Consider the following 13896-nt stretch of genomic DNA (forward strand, 5'->3'; position numbering starts at 1 on the left):
GGGGGGGGGGATTACAGCTGCCCGGAATCCCCCTCAGGCCAGAGCCGGTGCAGTGTCTGGGGACAGGCACAACTTGTGGGATCCTGCAGCTTCTGCCACACTGGGGAAGTTAACAGAGTCGGGTATTAGCATAGCCTGTCGGCTGTCCTCATTAGTATCTGCATCCATACTGCTCCTGAGCGATCCCGTTGTTGATCAGACAATTAGGAAATAAGAGATCCTGTCAGTCAGACTGGATATTGCATTATGTGTCCCCAGCATGATGTGCTGCCATATGATTATACTGTATTGTGGGGAGACCGTTCAGGAATCCCTCCCCTTGGAAATCCTGGCTTTGCCCCGCCTCCCCCTCCACACACGGGCCGATCTGCTCGCGCGGGCTCTCTGCAGCGTGGCGGGCGGGGCTGGAGGTGTGGCTCCTCCCCCCGATGGGCGTGTCACGGCAGGCAGAGCTGACTCCTCCCCCTCCACACACGGGGCATCCCTGCAGCGTGGCGGGCGGGGCTGTCGGTGTGGCTCCTCCCCCCGCTGGGCCTGTCGCGCCGGCGGCACCTCCCCTGCCCCGCCCACGTGCCGGATAAGAGCCGTCCGCTCCGGCCCCGCCTCCCCCGCAGTCCCCGCCCCCCGCACAGGCACGTGGCACAGCGGCATCACATGGCGCCATGGCGGAGCTGATCCTGGAGGACGGGAGCCGATTTACCGGCAATCTGATCGGCCGATGCCTCCCGGTGTCCGGGGAAGTGGGTGAGTGCGGGGGGAGGGGGTAGCGCCGGTCATAGCCCCTCCCCATAGCCCTGTGTCCCCTCCCCCCCCCCTATATCATACCCTCTATATATGTCTGACCCACCATCCTCTACCTGTCCCCCCCCCCCAATATACACTGTCTCTTATACCCCCTATATCTGCCCCCCCCCCCTCCCCCATAGCCCTGTGTCCCCTCCCCCCCCAGCATGCAGTGTATATCACTATATATCATACCCTCTATATATGTCTGACCCACCATCCTCTACCTGTCCCCCCCCCCCCAATATACACTGTCTCTTATACCCCCTATATCTGCCCCCCCTCCCCCCCCATCCTCCCCAGCATGCAGTGTATCTATCTGCCCCCCCTACATGTCTATGGACTAGCATCCCCCCCCCCTACCAGCATGCCATAGCCCTGTGCCCCCCTCCCCCAACATGTCTATGGGTTATGCCCCCCCTCCATCCCATTGCCTGTGTCCCCTCCCCCAACATATTATCCCCCTGTATATCTACCTGTCCCCCCCCCCCCCAATATACACTGTCTCTTATACCCCCTATATCTGCCCCCCCTCCCCCCCCCATCCTCCCCAGCATGCAGTGTATCTATCTGCCCCCCCTACATGTCTATGGACTAGCATCCCCCCCCCCCTACCAGCATGCCATAGCCCTGTGCCCCCCTCCCCCAACATGTCTATGGGTTATGCCCCCCCTCCATCCCATTGCCTGTGTCCCCTCCCCCAACATATTATCCCCCTGTATATCTACCTGTCCCCCCCCCCCCCCAATATACACTGTCTCTTATACCCCCTATATCTGCCCCCCCTCCCCCCCCATCCTCCCCAGCATGCAGTGTATCTATCTGCCCCCCCTACATGTCTATGGACTAGCATCCCCCCCCCCTACCAGCATGCCATAGCCCTGTGCCCCCCTCCCCCAACATGTCTATGGGTTATGCCCCCCCTCCATCCCATTGCCTGTGTCCCCTCCCCCAACATATTATCCCCCTGTATATCTACCTGTCCCCCCCCCCCCCAATATACACTGTCTCTTATACCCCCTATATCTGCCCCCCCTCCCCCCCCCATCCTCCCCAGCATGCAGTGTATCTATCTGCCCCCCCTACATGTCTATGGACTAGCATCCCCCCCCCCCTACCAGCATGCCATAGCCCTGTGCCCCCCTCCCCCAACATGTCTATGGGTTATGCCCCCCCTCCATCCCATTGCCTGTGTCCCCTCCCCCAACATATTATCCCCCTGTATATCTACCTGTCCCCCCCCCCCCCAATATACACTGTCTCTTATACCCCCTATATCTGCCCCCCCTCCCCCCCCATCCTCCCCAGCATGCAGTGTATCTATCTGCCCCCCCTACATGTCTATGGACTAGCATCCCCCCCCCCTACCAGCATGCCATAGCCCTGTGCCCCCCTCCCCCAACATGTCTATGGGTTATGCCCCCCCTCCATCCCATTGCCTGTGTCCCCTCCCCCAACATATTATCCCCCTGTATATCTACCTGTCCCCCCCCCCCCCCCCAATATACACTGTCTCTTATACCCCCTATATCTGCCCCCCCTCCCCCCCCATCCTCCCCAGCATGCAGTGTATCTATCTGCCCCCCCTACATGTCTATGGACTAGCATCCCCCCCCCCTACCAGCATGCCATAGCCCTGTGCCCCCCTCCCCCAACATGTCTATGGGTTATGCCCCCCCTCCATCCCATTGCCTGTGTCCCCTCCCTCAACATATTATCCCCCTGTATATCTACCTGTCCCCTCCCCCACTATACACTGTGATACCCTGTCTGTGCATTATACCCCCCATATCTGCCCCCCCCCCCCCCCCCGCTCATCCCTCGCCGTCTCCCCTGGTGACTCCTGACCCCGGCGATCCAGCCTGAAGGCCTGGCAGAGAAGAACGCTCCAGGGACGGGTACACGCCGTGCTGGGCATGCGTGATGAAGTGCGACTCGGCCAGGCTTGCAGGCTGAATTGTCGGGGACCGGAGCCACCCGGGGAGACGGCGAGGGATGAGCGGCCCTAACGAGGCTTAAAGAGACACTGAAGCCTTTCAAAAATTCACCCATTTTATTAGCCATTTATGTAAAGCAGTATCAGCCAACTTAAAGCACGCATTCCTGCGGCAGAACGTGGAAATGAGACTCCCCAAATACCGAGGCAAAATGCCGGGAACGCTTCCTGGGAGAGGCAGAGCTTAGCGCTGTAGCTCCGCCTCCATTCACGTCAATCCGTGCGGATCTCCGCCTCTCCCCCACCCCTCTGTCTTTTTTCAGGGCCAGAGGAGAGGCGGGGATTGACGCGAATAGAGTCACAGCTACAGCGCTAAGCTCTGCCTCCCCGGGCAGCAAAATCTGCCACATTCAAAGTCATGGAATTCTGCCTCGGTATGGGGGGGTTTAATTACCTCTTTATGCCGCGGGAATGCACGCTTTAGGTTGGCTGAGACTGCTTTACATAAATGGCGAATAAAAAGGTGATTTCTAAAAGGCTTCATTCTCTTTAAGGAAGCCCCAGGTAAGTATGAAGCCTGAGGTGCTTCTCATCTCAGGTTCCGGGTCCTTCTGTTATTGAGGTCCTCCCATCCTGCACAAGATGTGCCACCATAGTAGTGGTTCCTAGCACTAGTGGTCTAGTCACAGGAAACCTCATAGGGAACCGTTCTCCAATCACAGCTCCCTCTACAGCATGAAGCGTTATGATTGGCTGAATAGTGTGGGCATAGTTTGCTACAACCTGTCTGAAACCTAGCAGTTCCACAGGGTGCCATCCACCCAACCACATTAGCAGATTTTCCCTATGAAGTTTTCTGCTGGCTCCCCTGAACTAGACTAGCACCAAGTTCCTGCTATCCTGCCCCAGGTGTCCTCCCATCCTAGAGGTCCTCCTGACCCAGGAGTCCTCCCATCCTAGAGGTCCTCCTGACCCAGGTGTCCTCCCATCCTAGAGGTCCTCCTGACCCAGGTGTCCTCCCATCCTAGAGGTCCTCTTGACCCAGGTGTCCTCCCATCCTAGAGGTCCTCCTGACCCAGGTGTCCTCTCATCCTAGAGGTCCTCCTGACCCAGGTGTCCTCTCATCCTAGAGGTCCTCCTGACCCAGGTGTCCTCCCATCCTAGAGGTCCTCTTGACCCAGGTGTCCTCCCATCCTAGAGGTCCTCTTGACCCAGGTGTCCTTCCATCCTAGAGGTCCTCTTGACCCAGGTGTCCTTCGATCCTAAGGGTCCTCCTGCCCCAGGTGTCCTTCGATCCTAAGGGTCCTCCTGCCCCAGGTGTCCTTCGATCCTAAGGGTCCTCCTGCCCCAGGTGTCCTTCGATCCTAGGGGTCCTCCTGCCCCAGGTGTCCTTCGATCCTAGGGGTCCTCCTGCCCCAGGTGTCCTTCGATCCTAGGGGTCCTCCTGCCCCAGGTGTCCTTCGATCCTAGGGGTCCTCCTGCCCCAGGTGTCCTTCGATCCTAGGGGTCCTCCTGCCCCAGGTGTCCTTCGATCCTAGGGGTCCTCCTGCCCCAGGTGTCCTTCGATCCTAGGGGTCCTCCTGCCCCAGGTGTCCTTCGATCCTAGGGGTCCTCCTGCCCCAGGTGTCCTTCGATCCTAGGGGTCCTCCTGCCCCAGGTGTCCTTCGATCCTAGGGGTCCTCCTGCCCCAGGTGTCCTTCGATCCTAGGGGTCCTCCTGCCCCAGGAGTCCTCCCATCCTAGAGGTCCTCCTGACCCAGGTGTCCTCCCATCCTAGAGGTCCTCCTGACCCAGGTGTCCACCCATCCTAGAGGTCCTCCTGACCCAGGTGTCCTACCATCCTAGAGGTCCTCCTGACCCAGGTGTCCTCCCATCCTAGAGGTCCTCCTGACCCAGGTGTCCTCCCATCCTAGAGGTCCTCTTGACCCAGGTGTCCTCCCATCCTAGAGGTCCTCCTGACCCAGGTGTCCTCTCATCCTAGAGGTCCTCCTGACCCAGGTGTCCTCTCATCCTAGAGGTCCTCCTGACCCAGGTGTCCTCCCATCCTAGAGGTCCTCCTGACCCAGGTGTCCTCCCATCCTAGAGGTCCTCTTGACCCAGGTGTCCTTCCATCCTAGAGGTCCTCTTGACCCAGGTGTCCTTCGATCCTAAGGGTCTTCCTGCCCCAGGTGTCCTTCGATCCTAAGGGTCCTCCTGCCCCAGGTGTCCTTCGATCCTAAGGGTCCTCCTGCCCCAGGTGTCCTTCGATCCTAGGGGTCCTCCTGCCCCAGGTGTCCTTCGATCCTAGGGGTCCTCCTGCCCCAGGTGTCCTTCGATCCTAGGGGTCCTCCTGCCCCAGGTGTCCTTCGATCCTAGGGGTCCTCCTGCCCCAGGTGTCCTTCGATCCTAGGGGTCCTCCTGCCCCAGGTGTCCTTCGATCCTAGGGGTCCTCCTGCCCCAGGTGTCCTTCGATCCTAGGGGTCCTCCTGCCCCAGGTGTCCTTCGATCCTAGGTGTCCTCCTGCCCCAGGTGTCCTTCGATCCTAGGGGTCCTCCTGCCCCAGGTGTCCTTCGATCCTAGGGGTCCTCCTGCCCCAGGTGTCCTTCGATCCTAGGGGTCCTCCTGCCCCAGGTGTCCTTCGATCCTAGGGGGTCCTCCTGCCCCAGGTGTCCTTCGATCCTAGGGGGTCCTCCTGCCCCAGGTGTCCTTCGATCCTAGGGGGTCCTCCTGCCCCAGGTGTCCTTCGATCCTAGGGGGTCCTCCTGCCCCAGGTGTCCTTCGATCCTAGGGGGTCCTCCTGCCCCAGGTGTCCTTCGATCCTAGGGGGTCCTCCTGCCCCAGGTGTCCTTCGATCCTAGGGGGTCCTCCTGCCCCAGGTGTCCTTCGATCCTAGGGGGTCCTCCTGCCCCAGGTGTCCTTCGATCCTAGGGGGTCCTCCTGCCCCAGGTGTCCTTCGATCCTAGGGGGTCCTCCTGCCCCAGGTGTCCTTCGATCCTAGGGGGTCCTCCTGCCCCAGGTGTCCTTCGATCCTAGGGGGTCCTCCTGCCCCAGGTGTCCTTCGATCCTAGGGGGTCCTCCTGCCCCAGGTGTCCTTCGATCCTAGGGGGTCCTCCTGCCCCAGGTGTCCTGTCCCAGGTATCCTACCATCATAGGGATCCTCCTGACCCAGGTGTCCTGTCCCAGGTATCCTACCATCATAGGGATCCTCCTGACCCAGGTGTCCTGTCCCAGGTATCCTACCATCATAGGGATCCTCCTGACCCAGGTGTCCTTCCACCCTAGGGGTCCTCCTGTCACTGTTATCCTTTCCCAGGTATCCTACCATCGTAGGGATCCTGCCCCAGGTGTCCAGCCATCCTGCCTTGGTTGTCCTGGCGTTCTAGGGGTCCTGCCATCCCTCCTCCTCGGGTGACGCATCCATTCCCTGACTATAGCGGGGGAGTCCTGTTGTCTGACTGAATGTTTCCTCTCTCTCCGGCAGTATTCCAGACCGGGATGGTTGGGTACCCTGAGGCACTGACCGACCCATCCTACAAGTCCCAGATCCTGGTCCTCACCTACCCGCTGGTCGGGAATTATGGCATCCCCCAGGAAGAGCTGGATGAGTTTGGCCTCAGCAAGGTAAGTGTGTTGTGGGGAGGGGGATACTGGGCCTCAGGGGATTGGATGGCAGAGATGGAGGCAGCGGTTTGGGGTGCTCAGTATAGGCGTGGGAAGGTCGTAGTGCTTTTGCCCTTTCTCTTGGCTTTGGGGAAACTACCAGATGGAACTTCTGTCTAGCTAAACCACAGTGTGTGGAATCTCCTGGTCCTTCAGGACAGCCTTAGATACTATTTGGACAAGTCCATGGATTGACATATGAGTCCTCAACCGGTCCTTGTCATTGATGATCATTCTCTGCTTCTCCACACCTCTGGGTATCAAGGCCCTAGCACATTCCTGGGTTTGCCCTTCTATGTTTGGAGGTTCATTCACGGTCTCTGACACCACTACTAACTCCTCTCCACGCCCGCTGTCTGTGTGGGTACCACAAGGCTCAGTCATTGGACCTCGTCTCCATTTAATCTCATGGCCTGGGACAACTAATAATCTCCTTTGATTTTCAGTATCTCCTCTATGCAGATGACACCCAAATCTATGTCTTGGCTCCTGACCATCCTGCACTATTACCGAGAGCCCCGGGCTATCTGCTGTCTGTGTCATCCCGTTTCCCAAAATATACGTAAGGAAGGCTCTGGGTCTTATAGATCCTTCCCATTCCTCGTCCCGTCGCCCCTGCGCTGGCCCCCCCCCCATCAGCAGTCTGACTGCTCTCTTCTGCGGGAGGTCTTCAGGAGCACTCAATACTGCGCATGCGCGAGCGCCCTCACTCGTACCTGCGCAGTAATTAGCTGACTGTCTCAGGAGCACTCCATAGTGCACATGCGCCCTCACTCGTACCTGCGCAGTACAGAGCTGACCGCCTTCACGAGCACTCCATAGTGTGCATGCGTGAGCGCCCTCATTCGTACCTGCGCTGTACAGAGTTGACCGTCTCAGGAGCACTCATACTGCGCATGCGCCCTCACTCGTACCTGCGCAGTACAGAGCTGACTGCCTCAGGAGCACTTCATACCGCGCATGCGCGAGCGCCCTCACTCGTACCTGCGCAGTACAGAGCTGACAGTCTTCAGGAGCACTCAATACTGTGCATGCGCGAGCGCTCTCACTCGTACCTGCGCAGTAATTAGCTGACTGTCTCAGGAGCACTCCATAGTGCGCATGCGCCCTCACTCGTACCTGCGCAGTACAGAGCTGACAGTCTTCAGGAGCACTCAATACTGCGCATGCGCGAGCGCTCTCACTCGTACCTGCGCAGTAATTAGCTGACTGTCTCAGGAGCACTCCATAGTGCACATGCGCCCTCACTCGTACCTGCGCAGTACAGAGCTGACCGCCTTCACGAGCACTCCATAGTGTGCATGCGTGAGCGCCCTCATTCGTACCTGCGCTGTACAGAGTTGACCGTCTCAGGAGCACTCATACTGCGCATGCGCCCTCACTCGTACCTGCGCAGTACAGAGCTGACTGTCTCAGGAGCACTCCATACCGCGCATGCGCGAGCGCCCTCACTCGTACCTGCGCTGTACAGAGCTGACCATCTTCAGGAGCGCTCCATACTGCGCATGCGCCCTCACTCGTACCTGCACAGTACAGAGCTGACTGTCTCAGGAGCACTCCATAGTGCGCATGCGTGAGCGCCCTCACTCGTACCTGCGCAGTACAGAGCTGACCGCCTTCAGGAGCACTCCATAGTGCGCATGCGCAAGCACCCTCACTCGTGCCTGTGCAGTACAGAGCTGACCGCCTTCAGGAGCGCTCAATACTGCGCATGCGCGAGCGCCCTCACTCGTACCTGTGCAGTACAGAGCTGACCATCTTCAGGAGCGCTCCATACTGCGCATGCGCCCTCACTTGTACCTGCGCAGTACAGAGCTGACAGTCTTCAGGAGCACTCCATACTGCGCATGCACGAGCGCCCTCACTCGTACCTGCGCAATACAGAGCTGACAGTCTTCAGGAGCACTCCATGCTGCACTTGCGCGAGCGCCCTCACTCGTACCTGCGCAGTACAGAGCTGACCATCTCAGGAGCACTCCATACTGCGCATGCTCGAGCACCCTCACTCGTACCTGTGCAGTACAGAGCTGACAGTCTTCAGGAGCACTCCATACTGCACATGCACGAGCGCCCTCACTCGTACCTGCGCAGTACAGAGCTGACAGTCTTCAGGAGCACTCCATCCTGCGTATGCGCGAGCGCCCTCATTTGTACCTGCGCAGTACAGAGCTGACGTCTTCAGGAGCACTCCATACTGCGCATGCGCGAGCACCCTCACTCGTACTTGCGCAGTACAGAGCTGACCGTCTTCAGGCGCACTCCATACTGCGCATGCGCCCTCACTCGTACCTGCGCAGTACAGAGCTGACCGTCTTCAGGAGTACTCCATACTGCGCATGCACCCTCACTCGTACCTGCGCAGTACAGAGCTGACCGTCTTCAGGAGCACTCCATACTGCGCATGCGCGAGCACCCTCACTCGTACCTGTGCAGTACAGAGCTGACCACCTTCAGGAGCACTCCATACTGCGCATGCGCGAGCACCCTCACTCGTACCTGCGCAGTACAGAGCTGACCATCTTCAGGAGCACTCCATACTGCGCATGCGCGAGCGCCCTCACTCGTACCTGCGCAGTACAGAGCTGACCGTCTTCAGGAGCACTCCATACTGCGCATGCGCGAGCGCCCTCACTCGTACCTGCGCAGTACAGAGCTGACAGTCTTCAGGCGCACTCCATACTGCGCATGCGCCCTCACTCGTACCTGCGCAGTACAGAGCTGACAGTCTTTAGGAGCGCTCCATACTGCGCATGCGCCCTCGCTCGTACCTGCGCAGTACAGAGCTGGTGTTGCCATTCCACTCCCCTCCAGGTTGTAAGCTCACAAGGCCAGGCTCCTCCCCCCTAGTGTTACCACCCCACTCCAGGTTGTAAGCTCACAAGGCCAGGCTCCTCCTCCTAGTGTTGCCACCCCACTCCCCTCTAGGTTGTAAGCTCACAAGGCCAGGCTCCTCCCCCCTAGTGTTGCCACCCCACTTCCCTCTGGGTTGTAAGCTCACAAGACCAGGCCCCGCCCCTGTATACTCACACAGAGACTACACCCAAGTGTTTGGAGGCCACACTGCATACATCTTGTTCATTCTGTGTTCTTTCTCTTGCAGTGGTTTGAGTCCAGCAGGATCCACGCCTCGGCCCTCATCGTGGGCGAGTGTTCAGACCACCCCAGCCACTGGAGCTGCTCCATATCCCTGGACCAATGGCTGAAGGAGCAGGGGATCCCCGGCCTGCAAGGTATTGGAGGGTGTGCACCACAATGCCCAGCAACTCATCAGCCCATTACAGATGGGCAGATATTGGGGATAAATCGCTGCAGCTAGTTTACTAACATTAACCGCTTATCACCTATTAACATGCATGGCCACTTCTGACTGACTGGGGAAGGTGGGGTTTAGGTAAGTTGCACCAATGTGTGATTGGCTGTTGGGTGTGTGTAGATGGCTGGGAGAGGTGGGGTTTAGGGAAGTTGCACTGATGTGTGATTGGCTGCTGGGTGTTGGGTGGTTGCAGATGGCTGGGGAAGGTGGGGTTTAGGTAAGTTGCACTGATTTGTGATTGGCTGTTGGGTGTTGGGTGGTTGCAGATGGCTGGGGAAGGTGGGGTTTAGGTAAGTTGCACTGATTTGTGATTGGCTGTTGGGTGTTGGGTGGTTGCAGATGGCTGGGGAAGGTGGGGTTTAGGTAAGCTGCACTGATGTGTGATTGGCTGTTGGGTGGTTGCAGATGGCTGGGAGAGGTGAGGTTTAGGTAAGTTACAGTGATGTGTGATTGGCTGTTGGGTGTGTGCAGATGGCTGGGAGAGGTGGGGTTTAGGTAAGTTGCACTGTATGATTGGCTGTTGGGTGTGTGCAGATGGCTGGGGTAGGTGGGGTTTAGGTAAGTTGCACTGTATGATTGGCTGTTGGGTGTGTGCAGATGGCTGGGAGAGGTGGGGTTTAGGTAAGTTGCACTGATGTGTGATTGGCTGTTGGGTGTTGGGTGGTTGCAGATGGCTGGGGAAGGTGGGGTTTAGGTAAGTTGCACTGATTTGTGATTGGCTGTTGGGTGTTGGGTGGTTGCAGATGGCTGGGGAAGGTGGGGTTTAGGTAAGTTGCACTGATTTGTGATTGGCTGTTGGGTGTTGGGTGGTTGCAGATGGCTGGGGAAGGTGGGGTTTAGGTAAGCTGCACTGATGTGTGATTGGCTGTTGGGTGGTTGCAGATGGCTGGGAGAGGTGAGGTTTAGGTAAGTTACAGTGATGTGTGATTGGCTGTTGGGTGTGTGCAGATGGCTGGGGTAGGTGGGGTTTAGGTAAGTTGCACTGTATGATTGGCTGTTGGGTGTGTGCAGATGGCTGGGAGAGGTGGGGTTTAGGTAAGTTGCACTGATGTATGATTGGCTGTTGGGTGTGTGCAGATGGCTGGGAGAGGTGGGGTTTAGGTAAGTTGCACTGATGTATGATTGGCTGTTGGGTGTGTGCAGATGGCTGGGAGAGGTGGGGTTTAGGTAAGTTGCACTGATGTATGATTGGCTGTTGGGTGTGTGCAGATGGCTGGGAGAGGTGGGGTTTAGGTAAGTTGCACTGATGTGTGATTGGCTATTGGGTGTGTGCAGATGGCTGGGAGAGGTGGGGTTTAGGTAAGTTGCACTGATGTGTGATTGGCTGTTGGGTGTGTGCAGATGGCTGGGGTAGGTGGGGTTTAGGTAAGTTGCACTGTATGATTGGCTGTTGGGTGTGTGCAGATGGCTGGGGTAGGTGGGATTTAGGTAAGTTGCACTGATGTGTGATTGGCTGTTGGGTGGTGGGTGTGTGCAGATGGCTGGGGGAAGGTGGGGTTTAGGTAAGTTGCACTGATGTGTGATTGGCTGTTGGATGGTAGGTGGTTGCAGATGGCTGGGAGAGGTGGGGTTTAGGTAAGTTGCACTGTTGGGTGGTGGGTGTGTGCAGATGGCTGGGAGAGGTGGGGTTTAGGTAAGTTGCACTGTGTGATTGGGTGATGGGAGAGCAGATGGCTGGGGGAAGGTGGGGTTTGGGGAAGTTTGTGGGGCCCGTCTGTCATGTGCTCCAGTGTTGTAAATTTGTTTGCACTGCTTTGTCCTCTCTGCAGGGGTGGACACTCGGGCTCTCACCAAGAAGATCCGGGAGAAGGGCACCATGCTGGGCAAGGTGATCCCACAGGGGTCTTCAGAGGCCCAGATCCCGTATGATGACCCTGGAAAGAGGAACCTGGTACAGGAGGTGTCTCTGAAGGTGAGATGTCTGGGCGGGGCTGTGATGCCGTGTGACTGGGGGGTGGAGGGCCATGGCTATATGTGTGTGTCGGGACAGTGGAAGTGCCAGGGGTCACGCGTCTGGGTACAGAGGGCCGCTGGGGGCCATGTTGTGGGGGATGGTGTGGAGGATCAGTGCCACGTGTCTGGGGGTGGAGGGCCAGGGGTGCAGAGGGCTGCTGGGTCCACATCTCTGGGAAGCGGAGGGTGGGGCAGTGTGTGTTTGTAGAGCGGAGGGCTAGGGCGGCACGTCTGGGGGGTGGAGTTCCGTGGTTTCGGTGGGTGATGTAGTGGAAGGTCAGGGCCGCACATCTGGGGGGTGGAGTTCCGTGGTTTCGGTGGGTGATGTAGTGGAAGGTCAGGGCCACACATCTGGGGGGTGGAGTTCCGTGGTTTCGGTGGGTGATGTAGTGGAAGGTCAGGGCCACACATCTGGGGGGTGGAGTTCCGTGGTTTCGGTGGGTGATGTAGTGGAAGGTCAGGGCCGCACATCTGGGGGGTGGAGTTCCGTGGTTTCGGTGGGTGATGTAGTGGAAGGTCAGGGCCACACATCTGGGGGGTGGAGTTCCGTGGTTTCGGTGGGTGATGTAGTGGAAGGTCAGGGCCGCACATCTGGGGGGTGGAGTTCCGTGGTTTCGGTGGGTGATGTAGTGGAAGGTCAGGGCCGCACATCTGGGGGGTGGAGTTCCGTGGTTTCGGTGGGTGATGTAGTGGAAGGTCAGGGCCACACATCTGGGGGGTGGAGTTCCGTGGTTTCGGTGGGTGATGTAGTGGAAGGTCAGGGCCACACATCTGGGGGGTGGAGTTCCGTGGTTTCGGTGGGTGATGTAGTGGAAGGTCAGGGCCACACATCTGGGGGGTGGAGTTCCGTGGTTTCGGTGGGTGATGTAGTGGAAGGTCAGGGCCACACATCTGGGGGGTGGAGTTCCGTGGTTTCGGTGGGTGATGTAGTGGAAGGTCAGGGCCACACATCTGGGGGGTGGAGTTCCGTGGTTTCGGTGGGTGATGTAGTGGAAGGTCAGGGCCACACATCTGGGGGGTGGAGTTCCGTGGTTTCGGTGGGTGATGTAGTGGAAGGTCAGGGCCGCACATCTGGGGGGTGGAGTTCCGTGGTTTCGGTGGGTGATGTAGTGGAAGGTCAGGGCCACACATCTGGGGGGTGGAGTTCCGTGGTTTCGGTGGGTGATGTAGTGGAAGGTCAGGGCCACACATCTGGGGGGTGGAGTTCCGTGGTTTCGGTGGGTGATGTAGTGGAAGGTCAGGGCCACACATCTGGGGGGTGGAGTTCCGTGGTTTCGGTGGGTGATGTAGTGGAAGGTCAGGGCCGCACATCTGGGGGGTGGAGTTCCGTGGTTTCGGTGGGTGATGTAGTGGAAGGTCAGGGCCACACATCTGGGGGGTGGAGTTCCGTGGTTTCAGTGGGTGATGTAGTGGAAGGTCAGGGCCGCACATCTGGGGGGTGGATTTCCGTGGTTTCGGTGGGTGATGTAGTGGAAGGTCAGGGCTGCACGTCTGGGAGGGTGGGGCAGTGTTTGTGAATTGGACGGCATTTCTTGGGGGTGGGGCCGTGTGTGTGGCGAGCTGAGAGCAGGGGTAGTGGGCTGCAGTGTGTGTGGAGGGCAGGGCTGCATGTCCAGGGGGTGGAGTTCCGTGGTTTCGGTGGGTGAAGTGGAAGATCAGGGCAGCACGTCTGGAGGGGGCAGTGTGTGTGTGGAGGGCGGGGCCGCACATCTGGGGGTGGAGTTCCATGGTTTCGGTGAGTGTTGATGAGTTGCGTTTGTAGGATATTTCCGCCAGGCGTTCTTGTTTCTTTTCCCCTCCAGGAGCCGCGGGTGTTTAATCGTGGAGGTGGTGTGAAGATTGCAGCGCTGGATTGCGGTCTAAAATACAACCAGATTCGCTGCTTGTGCCGGAGGGGTGCGGAGGTGACCGTGCTGCCGTGGGACGCTCCGATCAGCAGCCGAGGTAATGGGAGAGCCGCTGTCATGTGGCACCAGTTACATTGTCACTGGCTGTGTGTCTCCTGTAAGTGGCGCTGCATGAGAATTGCCCGTCTTGTGATTGGCTGTGTGGCATGGCTGTTATTAGTAGCCCTAACCCCCCCCCCTCCCCCCCGTCGCTCTGGGCTGCCACCCCCCCTCCCCTGCCTTTGCCTTTTCGCTCTGGACCCTCCTCAGCCTTGGCTTGTCGCTCTGTGCCGCCCCTTCCCCCGCTGCTCTGGGCTGTCCCTGCCTTGGCTCGTCGCTCTTTTCTGCCTTGGCTCATCGCCTTGGGTCCTCCCCACCTTGGCTTGT

General features: G+C 58.6%; 1 protein-coding gene across 2 annotated transcripts in view; it reads left to right on the plus strand.

Annotated features, from left to right (window-relative positions):
* The first annotated feature begins 596 nt into the window (after positions 1–596).
* Positions 597–13896, plus strand: part of CAD (carbamoyl-phosphate synthetase 2, aspartate transcarbamylase, and dihydroorotase) — a 99888-nt gene continuing 86588 nt past the window's right edge. For both annotated transcript variants that reach the window (XM_068279817.1, XM_068279818.1), the window contains exons 1-5: positions 597–744; positions 6179–6318; positions 9458–9587; positions 11440–11582; positions 13426–13567. In XM_068279817.1, the coding sequence (XP_068135918.1) occupies positions 663–744; positions 6179–6318; positions 9458–9587; positions 11440–11582; positions 13426–13567 (637 nt within the window). In that variant the 5' untranslated portion in view covers positions 597–662. The remainder of the gene's footprint in view (positions 745–6178; positions 6319–9457; positions 9588–11439; positions 11583–13425; positions 13568–13896) is intronic.

The sequence above is a fragment of the Hyperolius riggenbachi genome, chromosome 4 (assembly GCF_040937935.1).
Source record: "Hyperolius riggenbachi isolate aHypRig1 chromosome 4, aHypRig1.pri, whole genome shotgun sequence".
NCBI lineage: Eukaryota > Metazoa > Chordata > Amphibia > Anura > Hyperoliidae > Hyperolius > Hyperolius riggenbachi.